The following is a 25,041-nucleotide window of genomic DNA, read 5'->3' as shown; positions in this document are numbered from 1 at the left end:
CTTGTGGAATGTTAATTCCTGATGGCTGTCTCATTATTCCTTTTTTTCTTTTTCTTTTTTATTATTGTGAAACTGCTACACAGTTCAGAATGTACTAAAGCTACAGGAAGAACTAGTTCTTTATTTTTTTTAATTATTTAAGTATTAAACAAAGGAATTCTTGTAAGCCCGTTGTCTGTTCTGGCATGCCAGGACACGAACAAGAATGTACGCTTAAAGCGTTGGTGAAGACATCACAAGCAGGCAAGATGATAAGGCTTTATCTACGTTTGATGGGTTGAAAACACTCCGTCACACAGACATCTCCAGCAGTGCTGCTTAGTAGCTAGATAAACAAGGTAGTTGTGTCTGGTGTTAGAGCACAGTGTGTAACGCTCCAGTAACACTGCAGGAGCTGATTCACAGCAACACAGATGCACACACTACACTACTGCTTGAGTGTCACAGATGGGCTGGGAATTCTGATTCATGGTGGGTTTGTCTATTAATATTAGTACATGAGATAAAGTAGGGGGCCTGGGGGAAACTGGGTGAACTGCTGGGCGTCAGATAGCAATCAAGTGCCAGGCTTCCTGTAGAACAATTTTTTTTTTTTTTTTTTTTTTTTTACTCCTAAGCAGTTTCAGAGGAATGTTTTTTTTTTAAGCCACACAGTGACCTATAAAACATTCAAGCATTAAAACTTCAGGCATGAATCGGTGAGAAATGGAAGCAAATAATGACAGACGATCAGGCCGGTGATTAGTAGACTGGAGATGCTGAATGCTGAGTGGTTGGAACAGACGAGAGGGGAAACGAGGTTGCTGCTGTGGCTGTTACATAAACAAGCACTTTTTAAATTGTATCTTTTCAGCCTGTCTTAGTTAAACATTTGTTTCCATATTATGAATATGGGGATGGTAACTAAAAGGAAGATATCTAAAGATATCTATATGAAGAAGAATGATGATGAGGAATATGATGAGGAGGATTATAACAACGAAAAGGGAAGATATGATGAAAAAGAGAAAGAAGGATATGAATCAGAGGAACACGCAAAAGAAGAGGAATTTAAAGGGGCGTGTGTAGAATAATATGCTGAAGAAAAAAAAAGGAATGTGAAGATGAAGGGTAAGAAGTGTTCTGATGCGAGTTATGGATGAGATGAGGAAACAGTATAAAGACAATATAAAGAAGAGAAAGTTTCTGTTGAAGATGAAGACAAATACTGTTTAAAGGCTAAGGATGAATAAGTAAAAAAATAAAAGTAAGAATATGGACAAATTTAAACGGATTAAGCCAAAAGAACCCGAGGAAGAGCAAGGGTATGTACAAAAAGAAAACTGAATAGAGTGTGAATAGAACTGAAAATGTAGTTATGGATCTTTTCAGCATAAACTCCAGTTCAAAATATCAGATCTATATAATTAGTTATCTAGCTCTAAGACAAATCTACATGATGTCTGTAGACATGTCTCTACCTCCCCCTGCCATCATTCATCCCTGCACCCCCCTGAGAAAACACACACACACACACACACGTAGACAGAGATAGGATTAGCCCTGACAGTATGCTAGGGGCACATTTGCAGTCTGACCTACATTACATTTTTAAATTGTTGTATGGTGTTGTTACATTTATTCCACATTTTACACTTGAATATTCAACACAGTATTGTTAACATGAACTCTGCAGACATAGTGCATTAGCTAAGGATTTGCACTCATATCTGTTATCACTTTGTTTAGTTTCTTCTGCTTTGTTCTTATCTGATATCTGAAGCTCCCCTGTAACTGGGAATAAACTACTCTTACATGCACAGTAATTTATTTGCTATTAAAGCAATCTCGCATTCTGAATAAAGATCCAGAGTCACATTCACACCACTAGGAACGTTGCAGACGTCAAATTTGGAGAGAGCAATAAAGCTTAGAGTTCTGTTCTCCGTTTCAGAATGCATTTTTGCGAGATCAGAACAATCAGAAGAAATTGCTCATCGATGGCACAGCAGAACTTAACCACAACTCTGAAAGCACACCTAGCACCAACGGCAAGGTAAAAATAAGACACAAATACCAAACATGAGTATTAAAGGTTGATTTTATGAATGATTTACATTCTTTGTTGTTGTTTGATAATACAATACAAAAAGAAATTGTATGAAGTTTTTATCGTTATTACTAGAATGTATGAAACAGAGCTATCTATAGCACATATTGCCAATGATTGGTATAAGGATATATATGTGTGTATTATGGATATGTGTATGATTATCATCGAGAATGAAAGGAAATGTGTACAGGACAGTGGTGAGACCAGCGATGCTCTACGGCTTAGAGACAGTGACACTGAAGAAAAGACAGGAGGCAGAGTTGGAGGTAGCAGAGCTGAAGATGTTGAGGTTCTCCTTGGGAGTGACAAAGATGGATAGGATCAAGAATGAGTTCATCAGAGGGACAACCCACGTTAGATGTTTTGGAGATAAAGTCAGAGAGGCCAGATTGAGGTGGTTTGGACATGTTCAGAGGAGAGATTGTGAATATATCGGTAGAAGAATGCTGAGGTTGGAACTGCGAGGCAGGAAGTCTAGAGGAAGACCAAAGAGGAGATATATGGATGCAGTGAGAGAGGACATGAAGTTAGATGGTGTGAGAGAAGAGGATGCAGAGGATAGGGTTAGATGGAGGCAGATGATTCGCTGTGGCGACCCCTGAAAGGGAACAGCCGCAAGACAAAGAAGAAGGAGGATGTATGTGTGACAGTATTGTAAAGTGCATCAAGCATCATAATGAATCTGGCTTTCATGAAGACCATCATAGAAAAGCAAGAACCAAAACTTACCTCTGCTGCAGAGTAGAAGTTCATTTAGAGCTACCAGCCTTAGAAATCACCAATTAACACACCTCCTGTTCCAAAGACTTTACAGGGTATAAGTACCATAGGCATATGGTATAGACACATTTCACTATTAAAGGAGATTATTGCATATTAAAATGATTCTTTCCAGTTTTCCACTTCCTGCAATAAAAGCAAGTTGAAAATGACTGAATTTGGGTCAGTGAGTTACAGTATCACTTGGGATGTAATAGCACAATTTTTCCAATAAAATTGTTTGTGACTTTTTAAAATTTATATCAGTTTCAAATATTTAAATTGATGTCAGTGTTTTATTATGAGCTCAGGCATCATTAATGTGCTGCTCATTTATCTTGACTCTGTTTTTTTTTCCTTTAATAAATCTAAGCATATAGTATGTCAGCTGCAAGAGGCTTTTATTCATGTAAACACTCTTTTTGTGTTATGGATGTGTTAATTAGAAAAAATAAAATCACTAATTCAGTTAACCCTAATGAACTGCGAAAATCACCCAGCTCTACTTCTAAATGAGAGTTGTATGGGCTTACCATGGTACTGACATGGGACAATAGGAGCCTATGTCTCAAGAGATCAGAATAGTTAGATAAATTTGACATTTACGTAAGTGCACAATGCATAAAAAGAAAAAAAAAACTGTATTCAAAACACCAGTTAGTCAGTATCCAGTTTGTGTGTAAGATTACACATACACAGAGTGAACAGATATATTAGTAGAAGTTCCTTTTGCCCGAATTAACCATTCAGAAATGCAAAAACTTCTTGAGCACATCCATTAAACTGTGAGCTGACTAGCTAAGATGCTTACTAATGATCGGTGCGATTTGTTTCTCGTCTCTAGAGATCATCAGATGGATCTTTGGGTCCTGACGAGGAGATGGGGATGGTGTCCGAGCTGCAGGAGGTGATAGACAGACAAAGCAAGGAGCTGCTGCAGATGAAGGAGCGTGTCGTTTCCCTGAGCAGCAAAGTGAACGAGCTCGAGGAGGATCTGGACACGGCCCGCAAAGACCTCATCAAATCAGAGGACATGAACACTCGGCTTCAAAGAGACATTAGAGAGGTGATGCTCATGCACAAATCCACAGCACCCTCACTTTTGTTCACATATTAAGCAGAATTTAGCGAGATGTAATGGTTGTTGTAGCTGGGAGTTCTAGGGTTTGATTCATTTTTATGACATCATGATAGTGGGTATTGTGGTTTAAATCATCACTCAAATCATTTTAACTAATTGACTTCCAAAAATGACTTAATTAATAACTAAATAGATATTCAGATACTTGCTATAGCATATGCTTCCTATTTTATTGATTTGTACTATTAATCATGTACTGCAATCCATCTCTGTCTGGTGTTTAGTCTCTCGCTCAGAAGGATGACATGGAGGAGAGGATAACAACGCTAGAGAAGCGTTACCTGGCGGCTCAGAGAGAAGCTACGTCTGTTCACGACCTGAACGACAAACTCGAGAACGAGCTCGCCAATAAGGATTCTCTCTTCCGCCAGGTCTTTTTACAATTTTTTTCTTTTTTGAACTTATTACATCATCTAAAGGAGTATATTAATTTAGGTTTAAATGAATATGGAAGAAATAAAACATGGCTGGGCATGGTGCAGTTCTTTCCTCCTCTTACATTACAGATTTTTTTTAATAATTAGATTTCTTTTTCAGTTATATTTATGCTTGAGGCTTAAGTTTATATTAAAATTGAATTCTATTAATTTCTAAAGCGCAGTTAAAGGCTCAAGCTGACCAGCTAAGATGAATTTTATGTTGTAAAAAATTTAAAAAGCCACAACATAACAGGATGTTCACCATTACACCACACTGTGATAGTGCAATAAAACCACACTAAAAGATAACAAAATGCATAAATTTCCTTATTAGATCACTGAATTTGTGTGATGATAAGGCAATTTTACAACAGGAATTGTGGCTAAGTTGATGCATACTGTAGTTTAATATCAGCGTTTAAAATAAGTCGATAGTTGTTTTAAATGATGTAACGTTATCAGATATGTCTTCTTGCTGAAAGTGCTTCTGTGACTGGTTTTGAATGTTGGTTTTATAAGTTGCTCTCCGTGGACCGCACTGAACTTCTTTCACCCATCCTGCGTCTGACAGTGTAGTTAACAATTGTTAGAGCACCTGGAACGTGGAGTGATGCATATAGTATTGAAAAGCCGCTTGTCCAGTCAGATTACTCGGTTTCGAATCAACTGTTGTATAAATGATTATAAACTTCAACTTTCATGAAAATGTGCTTATATGCACTCATGCACCCTCATGAAACTCGCATTCTTGCATTTGAGAAACATGATCTGGCAAATAGACGGATGTAATGAATGAGTTCTTTTAGTGAATAAAGCATTAAGTAATTAAATTAGTAATTTATTGAATAATAAATAAAGAATCCTCTTTCTATAAATTAAAAATAGTATTTTTTCCTGTAGTACCTGTATAAATAAATTTGCGACACTGTTGTTTATGAGCATTTGCCATAGTAGAGTCACGAAATGCCCACAAAGGAAAAGGCGACAAGTAAAATGTATTACTGTACATATAACTATCAGACATGTCTAGTGTATACAGTATATGCCTTTTCCATGAAGCATAATTGCATGTGATGAAATTAAAAAAATTCCTATCCTTTAAAAAAAGGATTGTTTAAAGAAAAAAAAAATGGTCCAAAGTAAGATTTGACTTTATAAAAAGCAAATCAAAAGCCTCTTGTCAGCCTTGAGCTTCATCACTGATATTTGCACTAATTGTGTCAGCCCAATTGTCTCTAATTAGTTTAACTCTGCAGTGGATTGATTAGGATTTCATCAGCAGAAAGTCGTTCCGCTTGCAAATCAGTTTTAGGGTTCACACACTAACGAAGCAATAGCAGGTGCATCTGATCACTGTGGTATTGACCATGGGACGATTGGTAGAACTAAGAGTGCTGTCTGAAGTATAAGGACTAAGCTTGGCGCTCATGTTCTGTGGAGCCAAAACATGCAGAGACTTAAAAACAAGCATTCAAATGTTAGAATCGATTCTAGATTTGACTGGAAGTGGGTGTAGAAATGGCATTACTGGTCTCAAGGCAACATTTTGTCCAAGTTGCAAAACTCGAGGTGATGGTTTTGCATCTTATGTAATATAATCTCCATATCCATAAATAATGATTGATTTGGCAATGCATCTCAGCTGATAAACGTTGTAGTAAAGAGTAGATTTGATTTTTATTTTATTTATTTTTTTTGGTCAAATGTAAGGAGTTGAATAATAATAATAAAAAAGGAAAAAAATTAAGGATCTTTTTAATTAGATATTTAAGTAAGAAAAGGCCTCAAGTTGAGCCCAACGATAACCACATCATACTTATTCTATATCTACAATTATGAATTTTTGAAAGACTTTAGTTCGAGCAAATTTAAAGAAAACAAAACTGGGCCTAAAACATATCCTTAAGGCAATCCAAAAACTAAATATAATGCGAGTTTGTGTAAGCTTCAGCCATCTGAATGGCAAATGCATGCTCTGTTGGATTAGACAACAGAATCCCCGCTTAAGATTACAACTATTCAAATGATGTGAACACTTGTATCAAAAGCAGTGGTGAGGTCAGGCATAATTAAAAAGAGCACAGTAGCTAGAATCCAGTGAGAGCAGTGGTTCATTGTTGAGTTTTAGAAAGGCTGGCACTGTACTGTGACATACCCTAAACCCTGATTGAACTGTACCCGTAAGGTGATTTTTACATTTATATATTATTTGCCAGACGACCTTATTTAGAACGACTGTATACTCGTTATACGTCCTCTGACCCCATTAGATTTTCCCATAAGTGTAAGGACAGCTAGTAATAGAGCAAATAAAAATCAGCAAAAATGGCAGTTTTAAAATCGGTCTTTGAAAAAGGACTGGCTCAGGTAAAGCTTTTTGATCAGAGGCTGAATCATGAAGTTCCACTGGTGAGACAATCAAACCAAGAATTCAAGAGGAGTATAAAGAAAATTGGAGCTACCTTATAATCTGCAATTAAATAAACTAATTATGTGTAACAAAACAAATTCATTCTTCTAAATCATGTCCGATGGCACGGAGACACCAAGCATACTCTGTGTTAAAGATGACAGCATTGCATTATGGGTAATGTGCACAAACCTTTGTTCACCAAGAATGTCATAGCATCATGTGAATACTGACAGTCTTTGATGTCTATATTTTAGACTGCATAATATTTCTTTTTATGGACATGGTTTAGTTAAAAGTTAGCAAGTGTTTGGGACAGAACAGAGCTTTTGTTCGGGACAGCAGTGCATTCCACACATTTTGCTGTGCTGATGCAGAAGATCCAGCTGCTGTGCAGATTTCTTGACCGCTAAATAAAGCCGATCATAATGAAGAGCCACAAGCTATGATTTATTTATTTTTTCTCTTGTACGTTTCCAGTATAGATGATTATATAGGACATTCTGTCTTGTGATTCATATGTTCATATGTTTATTTCTGTACTCTATTGCTGCCCATTTTAAACTTTTATACAGAGCAACTTTCCCACTACTGCCTTTGTGGTGACTTTTCTTTATATAGAGATGCAGTGAGTTTTAGCAACATACTGTGTGTGTGTGTGTGTGTGTGTGTGTGTGTGTGTATGTATATATTCCACAATATTCATATAAAAATTATTTATAAAAAATATAAAGTAGTAAAAAAAAATAATAATTTACTGGCATTTTACTTTTAAAAAGAATCCCAAAAGAGCAGTGTTTCTGAACACAGAACTGTGTGTTTGTGTGTGTTTGTGTGTGTTTGTGTGTGTTTGTGTGTGTTTGTGTGTGTGTGTGTGTAACCCACAATAATTTAAAGACTGCTCTTTCGGGAAACCTCTTTAATAAGGAGCCTCTCTAATTACACTCGCACGTGCGCACACACTAACAAAATCAGTGCTTTCTGACAGAGAGACTGTAGGAACTGAATCTTTAACAAGGAACCTCCCTAATGACACTTACTTTTGCTTTATGTTGTTGATGTTGATTATACGAGTGACGTGTACGCACTAACACTGAGCATGGGAGATGATTACCCACAATCCTGTAGCGCGCGCAAGAAAGAGAAAAGAACCATTGGCTCAGTTGTGATCGCGTGACTCTCGGCAGACTAAGCACGTGCGTGCTATTTATATATATTAAGACCTCACTTGTTTATTAAGTTAAAGTTTATTAGACCCAGTTTTTTGCAATCCCAGGTTCTACTGTGTATGTATGTGTGTATGTGTGTATATATATATATATATATATATATATACATATACTCACCTAAAGGATTATTAGAAAGGACTCAATGCAATTATCTAATCAACTAATCACTTGGCAGTTGCTTGAATGCATTTAGGGGTGTGGTCCTTGTCAAGACAATCTCCTGAACTCCAAATTGAATGTCAGAATGGAAAAGAAAGGTGATTTAAGCAATTTTGAGCGTTGCATGGTTGTTGGTGCCAGACAGGCCGGTCTGAGTATTTCACAATCTGCTCAGTTATTGGGATTTTTTACGCATAACCATTTCTAGGGTTTACAAAGAATGGTGTGAAAAGGGAAAAACATCCAGTATGCGGCAGTCCTGTGGGCGAAAATGCTTTGTTGATGCTAGAGGTCAGAGAAGAATGGGCCGACTGATTCAAGCTGATAGAAGAGCAACTTTGACTGAGATAACCACTCGTTACAACCGAGGTATGCAACAAAGCATTTGTGAAGCCACAACACGCACAACCTTGAGGCGGATGGGCTACAACAGCAGAAGACCCCACCGGGTACCACTCATCTGCACTACAAATAGGAAAAAGAGGCTACAATTTGCACGAGCTCACCAAAATTGGACAGTTGAAGACTGAAAAATGTTGCCTGGTCTGATGAGTCTCGATTTCTGTTGAGACATTCAAATGGTAGAGTCAGAATTTGGCATAAACAGAATAAGAACATGGATCCATCATGCCTTGTTACCACTGTGCAGGCTGGTGGTGGTGGTGTAATGGTGTGGGGGATGTCTTCTTGGCACACTTTATGCCCCTTAGTGCCAATTGGGCATCGTTTAAATGCCACTGAGCATTGTTTCTGACCATGTTTTAAGGTTTAACAAAAACCATGTCCATCCATTTATGATCACCTCTAATGGCTACTTCCAGCAGGATAATGCACCTTGTCAAAAGTTTGAATCATTTCAAATTGGTTTCTTGAACTTGACAATGAGTTCACTGTACTAAAATGGCCCCCACAGTCACCATATCTCAACCCAATAGAGCATCTTTGGGATGTGGTGGAACGGGAGCTTCGTGCCCTGGATGTACATCCCACAAAAATCAACTGCAAGATGCTATCCTATCAATATGGGCCAACATTTCTAAAGAATGCTTTTAGCACCTTGTTGAATCAATACCACGTAGAATGAAGGCAGTTCTGAAGGCGAAAGGGTCAAACATCGTATTAGTATGGTGTTCCTAATAATCCTTTAGGTGAGTGTCTGTATGTGTGTGTGTGTGTATATGTGTGTATATATATATATATATATATATATATATATATATATATGTGTGTGTGTGTATTTAGACAAATTAATTTGATCAATCGTGTGCATGCTTATCAGTAAATGGTCCATCTAGACATGTTCTGGTTTAAAAGTGATTGATAACAGTTTTTACGGTCGACCAAGTATGATTATTGATTAATTTATTTAATTAATGGGTTGAGCGCATTCAGACCTGAATCCGACCACTTAAATCTCTGTCAAATTTATGAACAAATGTGCATGTTTACTTCTCAGGGGCCCAGCGGTTCCAGACCCAATGCTGCTAAACTTCCACTGTTGGACCCCTGAGCGAAGTCCATAATTTTTTTTTTTTTTTTGCACTAGGGCCGCTATATCATGACTGACCCTGAGCCTTGACCCCAACTTACTACAAATTGGGATATCCCCCCAAAAAAAAGGATTTAAAGACAACTTTCTCATCAAACAAACAGATATCTGTGAAGGCATCTTAAATATCCTATATTTTACTATATCTTTAACAAGTTAACATACTGTAGGCCTCAAAGGTGTGTCTGTTAGGGCCCCTTTAAATAACGAAACAAATCCCAGTACATGTTTCTGCAGACTGACCTGTTAGTTATAGACACACACTATATAGTCAAAGGCATGTGTAAAACTCATCATATGAGCTTATTGGATATCTTTTTGAAAACATGCAGAGTTTTTTTTAAGAATTAGAAAAGAGGTTCATTGATGTACCTCAGTGTTTTCCAACCATGGAGGACCCCTGCTCTGCAGATTTTAGTGTATTCTTAGCTTCCTGCACATCTGTGTTAAATAGTTAAATAATAAACAACCTTTACTGAATAGCAGTGGGTGTGAGAGCTGGAAAAAGACTAAAATCTGCAGGGTTGGGAGATCCTCTAGGACCAGGGTTGGGAACCACTCCTGTAGCTTGATGCTGCTGCTGAAACCATGGCAACCAGCAAGCAAATCTCACTCTCTTCTTCTCAGTCTCTCTTTGTTCCTTTTCCAGAAAAGCCTACAGCACATTGGCAGAGACAGAACTCTGATCTGTGAATTCATTAAGACATGACGCCACCAAAATCTAGCACCTAGCAGCTACTACTCAGCTGATTGTTGTTCTTTAGGAATGTACCACTTGAAACTGAAGTTTGTGCGATTAGGCTGTAGCTCAATTAATTAATCAATTAATTCAGTTATAGCCTCATGCAGTATAAAACGGTTTGTCAGTGAGCTCTAGCCAGCGAATATTATGTTTAACACTTATTCAGCGCTGTTCACGTCACACTTCAAAAATATTAATCATTAAAATAGTATACATATTAGTGCGTTATGGAAAACGGCATCTTTTTTAACATTGCTTTGGTTTGTTCCAATATGTTAATGTTTCATGGGTGCATGCCAGATACATTAAATAATCTAATGAAATAAAAATATAATATATAACAAATAGAATGCATTTGTTTAATTATGAAAGGAGTAAAATACATGAATAGGGTAAAATTGTCTGTAGGGGGATGTTGAATAGTTCTGAAAGAAGAAATATATTTTACACATTCAGGACAGAGGAGTTTATGCTTTCTAGTTCTCTTAAATATCATGAGCTATGTTTATTATTATTATTATTATTATTATTAAATTAAAGAAAGAAAAAAAAAAGGTGATTTCCCTTTCTGTGATTTCCATTTATAGATATTACAATGTAAGTGATAACAGGAATGAACTTGTCCATTTAATTTTATCTATAAATGGATTGAAAGCACAAGCCACTGTCGCATAAGAGGAGTAAACCACTTCACAGGGTGCTTTTATATGGAAATAATAACCTTGTACGATCATGTTTTTCTCTAACTGTATTTCTTGTATCTGGCTAAATCTTGAGTGTGATCCTACCTTTTTACTTTTGATATAAAAATATGAAAATGTGTCTGATTGTTAGTGAGCTTTATGAGACTGATGTGCTTTTTCTCCCTCAATCAGACGGAGGATAAAAACAGGCAGCTGCAGGAGCGGCTGGAACTTGCCGAGCAGAAACTCCAGCAGACCATCCGCAAAGCCGAGACGCTTCCCGAGGTGGAGGCGGAGCTCGCTCAAAGAGTCGCCGCCCTCAACAAGGTTAGCCACACTCCCACATGCCCGCGTGACCCTTGAGTGTTGACCACTGTCCGGGTTATTGTAGAGCGTGCAGAGTGAAATCGATCTGGAGTTTGGTTTTTAAGCGAGTATTGCAGTAGTCCGAATACATGTTTTATTCCATGCGTTGAGGTTTTTTTACGGTGTCTGACCTTATTTGTCTGAATATTCAACCGTTCTCTCCCTGTCATTGCAGTGTTTCTGTGGACGCTGTGTGCTTTCAATTAGTTTAATCTGGTTAATGTTGTATAAGTGTATCCTCAATGATGACCTTTATCGTTTGTCCTTTTAATCTTTTTCTACTTCTAATTTCAAAAAAATTCTCTTGCTCCCACTATTTCTGTTCCTTTCTCACTATCTACTTATTCTGTTCTTTATTCTTACACATCATCTCTCAATTGTTTTCTCGCTTCTTATTTTTTTTCTACATCTTTAATTTCTCCTTCCTTTTCTCACTTTTCTTGTCTCTTCCCTTATTACATCTCTACCCTTCTTACATGTTATTTACCTCCTCTTCTTCTTCTTCTTCTTCTTCTTCTTCTTCTTCTTCTTCTGACTGTGTCTCTTTACCCCTCCTGTCCTTCCTGCTTGTCCTGTAGTCTGATCGTTCTGTGTGCTCTGCCTCTAAGGATACTAAGGAGACTAAAGCCCTGAGGAAGGTACACTACACTTCAGACAAGAAACATCAAAATAGACCCATTCGTCCATCCCTGTTCCCCTGCCTGTTCTTACCCGTCTATGATAGGTTACCACCCCGCCCTTAAATCACTTCCTGTTCACTAAAAACTCATCACAAGCCTAACAGGAAATTCATTGGAGTCGTGCTGTGTACAGATCTGGTGCCATACCAGAACTGTGGCAGTCTGGTTCCCATCATCTCTCTCACATATACACACACAACTACTACATCCCTTCCTCCTGCCAAATCAGCATCTATGCTACACCAAGAGGGCGCTCATGTTGAGGCATCTATTGCTTATGTTATTTTATGAAAAGAGACAAAGCTGGCCAAAACCTGAACTAGTACGATTTGTAGAAAGCATGCATGTGCATGAAGGTAAAAAAACCCAAACACCAAAGACTAACACATAATTCATTCAGTTTTTGTGTTTTCTTTTTTTTTTTTTTTCCAATCAAACAACCATTTTTACTGAGATTGAGCCTGTTCAGTCAGAGTTCTTTAACAGTAAAAGCTCTCAACAGACGTATTGAAGAGCGATGTGTTTATGAAAAAAATCACCAAGGCCAGGCTCTATTTTTTTTGTTTGTTTGTTTTTGGTCCAGAGCTGTTTTCTGAACTGAGATAAAACTCAGACATAAAAACTTATACAGACATAAAAACTCCAGAATGCTTTATCAGTGATGTTTCATATCTCTTTCTGTCTCTCTGTGCCACCCCATGCAGTTCTATGTGCTGTGTTGTAGGGCTGCAATCAACGATTATTTTGATAATATACTATTAAAAAAATGCTGTATAGCAATATTTATTTAAAATCTTTTTTTAAAACTACTTTATAACAAATAGCCACAATGCAGTACTACTGAAAGTCTGTCACGGTCTTCTCTTAATATTTTATTGATATTAATAATATCAATAATATGCTAAGGAACTGAACAACATGGCATAAGCAGATGTTTTTATTATGGGATTTACTATATTTTTTTTGATGAGTTGTTGCAGCCCTAAAGTGTCTGGGTTTTGTGCTTTGAGCTTTATTCGGTTTGCATGATATATTTAAATATTCCTGTCGTTTTCATTTGTTAGGCTGCTCTGCTGAATGCTGACGGGTTCGTTTGCTTGTATTCGTGTCTCATGTCCTTTAACTGTTCGTCCCTGCAACGCCAAGGTGCTTACATTTCATTATTTTGACCGATCTCTGATCTGCGGTTTTGCTCGTCCTCAGGCCGAGGAAAGGCATGGCAACGTGGAGGAGCGCCTGCGACAGATGGAGGCTCAGCTGGAGGAGAAAAACCAGGAACTGCTCAGGGTAAGAGGTTAAAGTTCGTAAGCTGGACACAGATTAGTGTATCTGCTTATTAATTTTTTTGTCCACATCGTGAACAGAAAAAAGCGTTAACTTTGCAATCAGTGTGTGACGTTACAGCAGCATGACCGCTTAACAAAAGATCTTAAATAGTTTTTCTGTTATTGTTGTGTAATACTGCTAATTATTCACATTTTCACATCCTTGCTGTTGTATTTTGTGGCAATAAGCCTTGTCTTGCCGTATGTTATATACATATTTATACTATATGCCTTTTTTTTCTCCAACATGTTAAGACAAGTGTGAGTCTGGCACAATTATATCTTGCTTTAACAAACCCGTTTGGCTCGTCTGTGTGTGTTCTTATCATGATCAAAGGCTCGTCAGCGCGAGAAGATGAACGAAGAGCACAACAAGCGGTTGTCCGAGACGGTGGATAAACTTCTCTCCGAGTCGAACGAGAGGCTTCAGCTGCATCTGAAGGAGAGAATGGCTGCACTGGAGGACAAGGTATTGATGGAGTCAATATGAACGTCATGAACTGCGTACAAGTCGTTATTATGTCCTTTTGTTTGTCAGAGACAACTGCAAAGCTCCCTGGGTTTATATCTCTTAGAAGTAGTGTTTCATTATCATCAGCAGCAGCAGCATCATCATCGGTATCATCATCTTTTTAAAATTTAGAATTTATATTTAGGTTTGGAATTCCACAAATTCATACTTTATGGTCTAAAAACCGTGACAGAAAAAAATGTCTTTCACTACAAATAGCAGTCCCACTTCAAGTTTCTTGACTTAAGTTGGAGTACTACGTACATGCTTTAAAACCGTAGTCCTCCACCCTGGCCCTAGAGGACGCCCTGCCCTCGACATTGTAGTGTACTGTATTACCTGCTTTGTCATACCCACTTCAATTACAGAACGGTGTAACCGTGTCTCTATTATGTCGATAATAGTGTGCTGGGAGCTGAGCTTAAGCGGGCCTTTGCCCAGGTAACTGTCGACAACCTTTCATAAAGACCTGCCAGTCTTATCAGTGAACTTGTACTGCCTTGCCTGGTGGAATTGTTTTTTGATATTTAATATCATATGTGATATGATGTGTATGTGAAAGCATAAATGCTTTTGTGTAGATAAGAAAGTCAGTGCATTTTTGCAAGAACATCAGCTGATCTCGGTGAGATTCAGTTTAAAATGTAAAAGTACAGGTTTTTGAATTAAATAATGTGAGTAGAAGTAAAAAGTGTTACATATGGAAAATGCAGGTAAACTAAAGATACACTGAAAAAATATATATAATTAAGTACAGTAAGGGAATTGTTGCATGCGATATATACATAATTATGTAAGTAAAATATATTGGATGGATGTTTTTGCTGCTGCTTTAATACTCTATTTTGCTATATGTTTATTTACGTTTATCATAATAAACGAAATAAGATTTAGTTGTAGGTAAGTGTAAATGTGTGATTTTATAATTAAATATAAACACAGGCTGAGATTGTATGAATTGTAAGAATTATTTCCTTTTTTCCCCTCTCTCTCTTTTCGGCTGCGTGTAGAACGCCCTCATCCGTGAGCTGGAGCACACAAAGAAGCTGATTGAAGAGTCTCACCATGAAAAGGTATAGGCATCTTATTCAGTTTTGTGTAGCTTTTTCTTAAAGTATTAAGTTTATGTTAAATAAATGCTTTGAATATTATTGTATTAAAATCACTTGTATGCCTGTGTGTTTTAGGAGCAGCTCATAATCCAGATTGAGACGATGCGGACGGAGAGCGATCAGGATCGCAGCAGGAGTAACTCCTCGCTCCACCAGGGGTAAGACTCTCACTTAAGCACAGCGCCTCATACAGAACTCCTCATACACAATATCGTTTCTGCAGGACCCTTGCAATTCGAAAGCTCTGCCCTCTTCCCAGATATTTATTTGCCAGGGGTTTTCTTCTAAACTTAATTTTCTTGCATGAAGGGAACAATCATGTAACACATTTGCTTTCTTTTGAAATCTGAAGGTTTTAATTGCAGTACTGTGGAATAAAATCAATTAGTGTGTGTCTGTATTTACTAACATTTAACATAAATACCATAAAATGGCCGTATTTATCAGGGATGCACAGAAAGTCTTGGCGTCCTCCATGATCGGCCACCAAAAACTTCCAAATAAAATGGTCATTGCAAAATAAAATGTAATTACAGAGAAGTTTTTTTTTTTTTTAAGATTACAATAACCCTTTACATGACACTCTTTTGGTCCTATAACCTATAATTCAAGCTAAGTAATAGACATGCTAATGTTTTATGCTAAGTTTGTGGTTATCCACACTCTTTTTCCAAACCCCTTTTTTATATGCCGTTTCTGTCCACACATTCCTTTCTTCTTTTCAAGTTAATGTAAATTATTTCCAATCTTATCAAGTGCCAGAATCCTAAAACATTATTCATATTATTATCATTTTCATGTAGGCGCTCTCACATGGGCAGCACACCAGACTTCAGGTATCCAGTCTCGGCATCCTCCATGATTGACAGCCACTCTGATCAGTACAGCAGCTCGCTGGTGCTGAGACGGCCCCAGAAGGGGCGCGCAGCCGCTCTACGAGACGAGCCCTCCAAGGTGAGACTCGCCAATTTCTAGACTGTGTTGGAAAGTTTTGTTTGTCAGAAGATGTTAGGACAGTTGTTCCATTGTGGGAAATTAGATTCAGGGAGTTGTGATTGTAATTGATTGATATGATATATTGTTTATATATGTGCAAATAGTGTTGATAAGACAACCCATGTTTTATAAAACAAGCATACAGTATATGTGTACGCATTATTTGTGGTTGCATACGTGCCTTTTTTAATACACAGATGACTGGGTGTACATTTAAGTATAAAATAATTATACTTGAATATAATTCTAAAAACAAATTAAAACAATTTAAATATGAGTTGTCTGATTTGCTACATTTATATCTTCCTCTTCACTTTCTTTTTGCCTGCCTTGTGGACTTCAGAGACATGTAAGTTCCGAGAAACTAATGTAGCCACATTTGTTGCTACTGCACATATTTTATTTCTCCATGAGAGAGACACGTATGTTTCAGTCGGCTTAGCAACGTATAGAACTCACAGTATTTCTCTAAACGGTAACATCTTTCTCTTTCTTGTTTTTGTATAGGTGCAAACTCTGAACGAACAGGAATGGGAGCGCGTGCAACAGGCCAACGTTTTGGCCAAAGTGGCATACGCGTTCGAGAGTGACATGGACGTGTCTGATTTGGAGGATGACCGTGAGACGATTTTCAGTTCAGTGGACCTGCTGTCCCCTGCTGGCCAGACAGATGCACAAACACTCGCTCTAATGCTGCAAGAACAGCTCGACGCCATCAACAATGAGATCAGGTACCAAATAAGGAGAGAAAGTGTGTGTGTGTGATCTTATAAGTGAATTTTTCAGGATTCTTATATGCATGTTACACATAGTCCTTTCCTATCAGTATATACCTTCCTGACAGTATAAGCTTATAGCCCCTATTCTGTGCGTCTTTATCAGAATGATTCAGGAGGAGAAGGAGAACACAGCGCTGCGAGCTGAAGAGATCGAGTCCAGAGTCGGTAGCGGCGAAAGTCTCGGCTCCCGATTCCGCTCCATGAGCTCCATACCGCCCTCGTACGGTTCCCCCCGGCCCGGCTCAGCACATTCTGGCTCGTCCCCTCCAGGTTCGGGTCACTCCACTCCTCGGCGAGGTCCAAACAGAGAAATCGACCGCATGGGGGTCATGACCCTGGTAAGTCTCAGCCAGATGTCGGGTCCAGAAGTCCGAGTCTGCAAGCATTGTATTCCATGTGTTTTCAGGTATTAATATAATATTTCTCAAATGAGACTAAGTAGTTTTAGTTTTAAGGTAAGATGAGGAAAGAATGAAACATCAGGGGATGATGTGTTACAGGAAAATATTCAATAATCGTGTCACTGTCATGCAACCTGATATGAGTTACTGCCCTTTTTTTAAAGTCAGTATTTTCCTCAGCCAGCATTAGAGTTTGTCATTTTCTAAAGACAGACACATCATGCATTTTATGTGTTTGTCGTTATGATCAGTGTTTAGGGAAGCATAAGGAAGAAGATTGTATTAGTCTCTGATAACTCATGGGATAAACCAGAGTTTAATATGATGCTCAGACTCCACTTACTGTGTTTCCGGGTTGCTCCATCCCATTTTTCTTGTTCCATAATCCATATTTGTAGTAGAAATGAAGCATGTTTATGTTAATATGTCTTGTATGTATGTATGTGTGTATATGTCTCAGCAATACTGCTATGAGCCGTATGTGATCCAGAGCTCCCTCTCCCATCAGACCGTAGCTTACTCACCGTATTTCACCACTAACACCACTCCTTTGTTTAGCCCTGCTCCCTTCATAGTGCAGGTACCATCACCTCCACTTATTCCGACTCTGACTCTGAGCTTATGCTGATTAGTTATTAGTACATTTCAAAGAAAAAAACTTGTCAGATAGCACGATTACTAAGAATATTAAAAAAATATTTTTTATTTATTAAGGGACTGCTGAATAGAGAAGCAACACATTACGGTGTGCAGGACGCTTTCTTTTAAAGCAGTCTGCCCTCACTGATTTTGGCGGATTTAAAAGGAAATGGCCAATTAGACCCAGAGGCCATTTCAAACGGCTGCTTGCTGCGGAAATGCCGGATGAGGAAGCAAAGCAAACGCCCTTAGCTTCGTGCAGTGTCTTTTTGTCTCGTGTTTTTTTTTAATCCAGGGTCAGGTTGTACACTGAAACACGAACTGAAGTATGTCTAAGCTCAGAGTAAGAGATCAGAAAAGTTAATTGTGTGTGGTTTGATGTGATTACTTCTCCTCTACGCAGCATGTCTTACTCTTTACCTCTGTGTGAGGAGTTTAACTGTAACACATACATGGAGTTTAATGCAAAAGGCATGTGCCGATGACCATAAAGTAATTCTGACAAGATTTTACTTTTTACACAATATTCAGCTCATCATACTGTATATGCGTGGACTCTGTTGACTGATGTGAACCTGAGAGAGCCTCTTTTTAATAACCCAGCTTTTTTTTAACGTTTTTTATGTCAAAGAAGTAATTCTATAGTTCTGTTAACTGGAGCCATGTCATCAGGTGTGCTGTTCCACTTAATAAAATCATCTCAAGTCAAAGCAGAGTTAAAGAGAATGTAGTATTAATTATAATGAATAGCCTTGTGAAATCAGATTTCTGTTTAATAACGTTAATAAGCTGGATATTGTTCAGTAGGTGTGTTTATATGGACCCTAATATTTCACTAATAATAGAGCATTAGTTAATTAAAATGCATCTACTGTAATTGAGGAATTTCCAGACTGAATGAGAGGAATGTTCAATAGGTAAATATTAACCATGTACACATGTGATCTGATTGTTTCTCTTTTGTTGTTTATCCTTTGTGCATGTTTGCCCTATTTAAGGGGTAACATTAGGTAATGGGATGAGTTTCCAGGGAACTCTAAATCCATTCACTCATCTTCTATACTGCTTTATCCTGTATTCAGGGTCGCGGGGAACTGGAGCCTATCCCAGGGGGCTTGGGCACAAGCAGGGCACTCACACACACATTCACACACTACAAGCAATTTGGGAACGCCAGTCAGCCTAACCTACATGTCATTTGCCTGTGGGAGGAAACCGGAATAGCCGGAGGAAACCCACCGAGCACGGGGAGAACATGCAAACTCCATGCACACAGAGACAGGAATCGAACCCGAACCCTGGAGGTGCAAGGCGACAGTGCTAACCACTACATCACTGAGCCGCCTCTCTAAATCCAAATGAGGAATAATGGCAATCGCTGTTGTTTGATTGTTATTTAAAATGCATGATTGTGATGTAATAGTGATTGATTATGAACCGGCAGGTAGTTATGATGGCATAACGGCACATGCCTTGCATGACAGAGAGTGTGTGAGTGTGTGTTCCATCCTCTGCCTGCGGTGTGTTTTTCAGCTCTGGCTTGTTCTCTCTGATTGCTGTGCCACTAACTCTTGCTCTTTTTTTTCTTCCCTCGTTTGCTTCGTATGCTTCCGACAGCCTAGTGATTTGCGGAAGCATCGTAGGAAGGTAAATTATTCCCACCAAGCCCGGGTTTGTCCTCTTTGCCGCATCCTTTTCTTTCTTGTCTAGTTTCTTCTTCAAACAGTAGTTTACATCGTATTGTACGTACAGTGTCATGTGTTTAGAACAGTATGCTAGAACGGTAGGGCATGTGAACATACTCAGTTAAAAAGAAGGGAATCTTGGATTATAAGAATTAAGGGATGAGCTTTTAGATTAATGTTTGATAGCAGAGATCAGAGGATCTCAGTAGTGTAGTCAGGCATGTTTTTGAACTTTGCGCTTTGATCTTTGTGTTTTAGCTCTGTGTGTTTGTCTGTGTTTAAAAACTGTGTGTAGTTATTGTGCCTTTCAAGAGAGTGATTTTTAGTTCTTTCTTCAAATTATGTTTTACAGGTCTAGGCAAATTGTCTGCCATGTGATGTTTGAAATGATTTCTTGCCTATACCCTCAGGAAAAAAAAGAAATTTGTCTTCATTTGTCTGCCACACTTTCCTTGCTCTTAGGTCCTGTTATAAAATTGCTTATAAAAAATTTAAATGTCATAAAACAATTAGTTTCTTCTTGGCTGTTGAAAGCCTTTCGCACACCCCCATCCTCACCCCCATGTCACATTTAGTGCATTAATAATCAAACTACTAAAAATATAAACCCACATTTTGTATAAACCCACATTATGTTTACATTTAAATGCTTAAACACAAACATTTAACATGGAAAAAGGGGATTGTTAGACTTCAAGGTTTTCTAAGAAGTGACAGTTAATTGAGTGTAAATTTCAAAGAGTGTAATTTTGGTTTTTCGCCACATTGAAGTTCTTCTGAAGTTTTACAAGCCTGGTGTAGCCGGCTGCTGCGTGTTTATAAAATATGAAACGTTTCTTTGCTTACAGCGTAGCCTCAGCGTTCATTACTTCGTTGTACTTTGCATACCTCTTAAAATCCCGACGTTACAATATATTTTAGCTGCTGTTTTTTTTTTTTTTGTTTGTTTTTTTAGCGCTAAGAAAAGAAAAAAGGTTTTTGTTAGGGTTGAAGTGGGACAGTCGGCGCTTGTGGCTTTGTGGTCTATTACATTTTGTGTTTAATTTCTGTCCATCAGCCCGCCCAGGATGACAAAGCATCTATCAGATGTGAGACATCGCCTCCATCTACTCCTCGCTCAGCGAGGCTCAATAAAGGAGGGCATGCTGCCAGTCACGAGGACATCCGAGACATCCGAAGGTACAGAAATAATAAAGAAGTAAAAGAAAGGGATTTGAGGTGTCGCACCATTGGCTACAGACAGTGCTCTTTAAACACTTTTAAGTATGCATACTTTGTTGTACTCTGTCGAGCTTCTGGAGAAGTTTTCTAGAGTCTGTTGCTGCATGATTGTCACCAATCATCTAGTTGATCTTCTAGAAAAGAGCAAAAGAGACATTTGCAATGAGAAGAAAAATAATTTCAAACTCTGTATACAAGTCTACAACTGAAATGCTGTATATTCAGTAAAAAAAAAAAAATCAGGACTAAAAATAACACGACACACCCCACTATAGGAACATAATCCACAACTGGATGGGGTAAAGTGAATTGCCAATGAATTTTTGAAGGTTTAACTTTTTAAATAAATAATATGTGCATTTTAACCTTTTAACCGTTTTTAATCATCTTGGATTTAAGTAGAGCATCTGCAAATCCATGTGAATGAGCTGTTACTACAAATTAATTTCATTTAAAAAATAATCACTTATTAAACCACAAATGCTGTGGGGAAAAAATCTTGATATTAAAATGTTCTATGATTAATTATTTTTAGGAATAAATATATATATTTTTTGTTTTTTTATTAAAGTATAAATGTGATGGTTTTAAAGTATTAAGGTGTATATTGCAGTTTTTCCGCACTGCAAGACGGTCAGGGCAGTAACCCCAGCAGCAGTAACAGCAGTCAGGACTCTCTCAATAAAACGGCCAAGAAGAAAAGCATCAAGTCTTCCATCGGCCGCTTCTTCGGCAAAAAGGAGAAAGGAAGGCCGAGCCTTCCAGGGAAAGACTCTTCCAGCCAAGGTTTAAACAATAACGTTACTGAATACATTTATTTAACTGTAAACAATTTGTCTTGCTGCATAATTTCATGTTTTATCTTTTCACTGCAAATAATTTTCTTCCCAAATGAAACCCAGTTGCATTCTACTATGGTCACATGATCCAGTCTGTGTTTGTATTTCGGTAGCGTTACGTAGCCTAAGACACAGCTCTTTGGATCATTAGCTAGACATTGATGTGAACATTTATATACTACTAATCAATTTTGAAGCTTAAGCAGTAGTGCACAATAATTTAATCCTGTATTGTTGTGATAGGAGCTACTTCAGAGGGAGAAACTTCCCAGGATTCAGTGGGGCTAGGCAAACTCGGAGGTGAAAAGAACAGGAAGCTGCAGAAGAAGTAAGTTGGCTACATTTCTGTCACCAAAAATTACTGAGAAATATTGTACGAGGGATGTTCACGTCAAACAGGGACTTGTGACAAAATTTCTCATGAATGAGACGTAAAAGCCGATTGACATTTACAGAAGACTTCAAGCACAGTACGGTGATGAGACTCCTAGCCACAGTAAAACATTCGAATAGAGCGGACATTTTTAAAGTAATGATGATTCTGACCGAGCAACCTCGAAGCCCGCTGCAGTCGATTTTGTGAACATCCAGTGACTAGAACATCTGATCCTTTAAAATCTATGGAAATTAGTTGCCAGCTTGCAGGAGAGGCACATTTCTCTGTGGGAACTGGATACACAATTATTTATGAACACCACTTGCACATTACCCTGTTTGGCTTGAACATCCCTTGTAATTAATGGTAGTAATAAGAAAGTACCAGTTTTACCGCTTACATTGTTTGTTTTTAAATAGCATACTGTGCTATAGAACTTTTCAGCAGTTCAACTGAGATGTATACATTATATTTTTCTTGAATATTGGTGTAGTAAAATTTAATTATTGGCTTATTCTACAGAAAAAGTCAGATTTCAGGCACATTTCAACATCTTTTTGTCATCACGCCCATCATATTATTTTTTTGTTTTTATTAAAGTTCTTTCACTTGCATTGTTTTGTTTTTAATTTCTTTTTTTTTATTAATATTTGTAAAGCAGCTTTACGCTTACACAAGTGTTATTTTTGCCCATTTGTGTGTGGCTCACCGAGTTTGATTTGCCTTCACGTCACGCTTTTTTTGTTTGTTTTTCCATATTTCTCATTCCATCCTTTTTTAGTCCAAAAACAGGGTAAGTGGCTTCATTTTGCTTTTGCTTCACCTCCTTTTGCCTTGAGTTTTGTAGTGTCGCAAGCATGAAGAACTGCACGCAAATTACGACTTTTTCAACTGCTTGCTCTGTTACTAACCTGAATACATTCTGAGACGCATGTACAACAAATCTTTACAGGGGCTTCAGTTAGAATTTTTAAACTACTGTAAAATGTGTGCTAATAAGGCAAAGAAGTAAATGATGCCTCCTGGTGGTTACAGCTGGTACTCGATGACTATTATTACTGTTATTAATATTAAGAAGAGTAATAATCTATTTATTTGTGCATTTATTTATTCATTCATTTTCAAAATTTACCATTGATGAAGGTAAGGATAGTCAGTCATGGACCTCGGTTTAGCACGAGCAGCAGTTCAAAAAGATGCCAGTATTTTTTTTTTTTGCCCTTGCACTTTAAGCATCATGACAAATAGGACAGCCAGATAAAATAAATCCCAAAACAATAAAACTCCATAAAAACTGTACTATATTATTCCATTTATTGAAAATTTTATAATGCAATAATACAAACATATGACATATGGTTACCTATGTTTTTTCAGCACTTACTCTATATTTAGCTAAAATACTATTTAAGGTCATTATATTAATTATGATATTATCATAAGTATGATGTTCTACATGCACTGATGTGCTTTAGCAGTTATTATTTTACCTTTTATCATTTTGTGACTTTTTGTTAAACCATCAGTGAAATGTGCTTTATAATCTTAGCAGTTATTTGTATATTATGATGATATTATTATGCAGGAATTACAGTGGCATTGAAATTAGCTTTGTATAGAGCTTATCACTACTTTTGAGTGACTGTTGCACAACTATTCTAGTGAAATGTTTGTTGTGATTAAGTACTATTATGATACATGTACATTTCGGACTTACAGTATGCATTAGTTATAGAGGAACACATTAATGCGATTTACGTTTTTTTTTTAATCTGTATACATAGAGCACTTGGCTCTCAAGCACAAAAAAGCAAATAAGAGATATAGTATATGACCGTTAATATAGACATTTTGTTATTTTCATCCTGTTATGTTTTTTGTGCGTTAGAGGGAAAAATGGTTGATATGGTTTTCCTTGTAATGCATGTTTGGTTTCCTTCTTTTCCATTTACTTTGGGACAGAGCTGTCTGTTAAAGGCAAGGAATAAAAAATAAAAAAAGGAGCGAGCTATCTCTTTGGACTATATCTGCTGTGTCAGCATGTGTGAATGGGGCTTCCGTGTGAGGGCTTTAACTTTGAGGTGTGTGTAGGTGGGTGCATGCCAGTATTTTATGCCCGTGCGATAACTTCTGTGTGTGTTTTTAGGCATGAATTGCTGGAAGATGCTCGTAGGCAGGGGCTTCCTTTCGCCCAGTGGGACGGACCTACTGTAGTCGTCTGGCTGGAGGTACGAAAGCATTTACTCACATTGTTCATCTTTGTCTTTTCACTGACAGATCTTATTCCTCCAGAGAAACTCAGACCCAAGACTAAGTTTATTTCCAAAAGGCGGAAAAGTGAATTACTTATGATGTAATGCTTAATGTTTCACAGTTGTGGGTGGGAATGCCGGCATGGTATGTGGCAGCCTGTCGTGCCAACGTGAAAAGCGGAGCCATCATGTCCGCCTTATCAGACACCGAGATCCAGAGAGAGATCGGCATCAGTAACCCACTGCACCGCCTCAAGCTACGCCTCGCCATTCAGGAAATCATGTCGTTAACTAGCCCTTCGGCTCCGCCCACTTCCAGAACGGTAACATGTGCATTTAGGCCTTTTTTTTCACAACAAATTGCTTTGTTTTTTTTCCTATCAATAAAATTGGAAGTATTTTTGTTGCATTCAATATACTCCAGGTAATCGCCAATTTTTCTTGAATTTTTTTTTTTATTAAAGTCTCAAGTGGGTGGAAAATGGTTCTTGGAATATAAACATGAGGAATGAGAAACATAAAATATTAAACTAATTATTTTGCAGAAAAGCCTTTCAGTCGTACCTTTTAAGATGCAAAAAACTTATTAAAAAAAAAACCAAACCCCCAGTCCACTATAGACGTGTCTCAAACCACCACATGGGCATGAACTGGTCCTCCACATGATGTCTGTCCA

General features: G+C 37.7%; 1 protein-coding gene across 8 annotated transcripts in view; it reads left to right on the top strand.

Annotated features, from left to right (window-relative positions):
- Positions 1–25,041, top strand: part of ppfia1 (PTPRF interacting protein alpha 1) — a 66,304-nt gene that overhangs the window by 30,967 nt on the left and 10,296 nt on the right. For 7 of the 8 annotated variants that reach the window (XM_053500042.1, XM_053500043.1, XM_053500039.1 and 4 more), the window contains exons 6-22: positions 1,934–2,035; positions 3,696–3,917; positions 4,217–4,363; positions 11,376–11,510; positions 13,433–13,516; positions 13,892–14,023; positions 15,076–15,138; positions 15,253–15,335; positions 15,981–16,131; positions 16,681–16,904; positions 17,056–17,290; positions 19,610–19,639; positions 20,735–20,856; positions 21,512–21,684; positions 21,981–22,065; positions 24,260–24,341; positions 24,488–24,688. In XM_053500042.1, coding sequence (XP_053356017.1) covers positions 1,934–2,035; positions 3,696–3,917; positions 4,217–4,363; positions 11,376–11,510; positions 13,433–13,516; positions 13,892–14,023; positions 15,076–15,138; positions 15,253–15,335; positions 15,981–16,131; positions 16,681–16,904; positions 17,056–17,290; positions 19,610–19,639; positions 20,735–20,856; positions 21,512–21,684; positions 21,981–22,065; positions 24,260–24,341; positions 24,488–24,688 — 2,271 coding nt within the window. The remainder of the gene's footprint in view (positions 1–1,933; positions 2,036–3,695; positions 3,918–4,216; positions 4,364–11,375; positions 11,511–13,432; positions 13,517–13,891; positions 14,024–15,075; positions 15,139–15,252; positions 15,336–15,980; positions 16,132–16,680; positions 16,905–17,055; positions 17,291–19,609; positions 19,640–20,734; positions 20,857–21,511; positions 21,685–21,980; positions 22,066–24,259; positions 24,342–24,487; positions 24,689–25,041) is intronic. The other variant, XM_053500040.1, reaches the window with a different exon arrangement.

The sequence above is a fragment of the Clarias gariepinus genome, chromosome 7, assembly GCF_024256425.1.
Source record: "Clarias gariepinus isolate MV-2021 ecotype Netherlands chromosome 7, CGAR_prim_01v2, whole genome shotgun sequence".
NCBI classification, from domain to species: domain Eukaryota; kingdom Metazoa; phylum Chordata; class Actinopteri; order Siluriformes; family Clariidae; genus Clarias; species Clarias gariepinus.
Note: the sequence above shows the minus strand (reverse complement) of the source record. Positions and strands in the feature narration are given on the sequence as shown.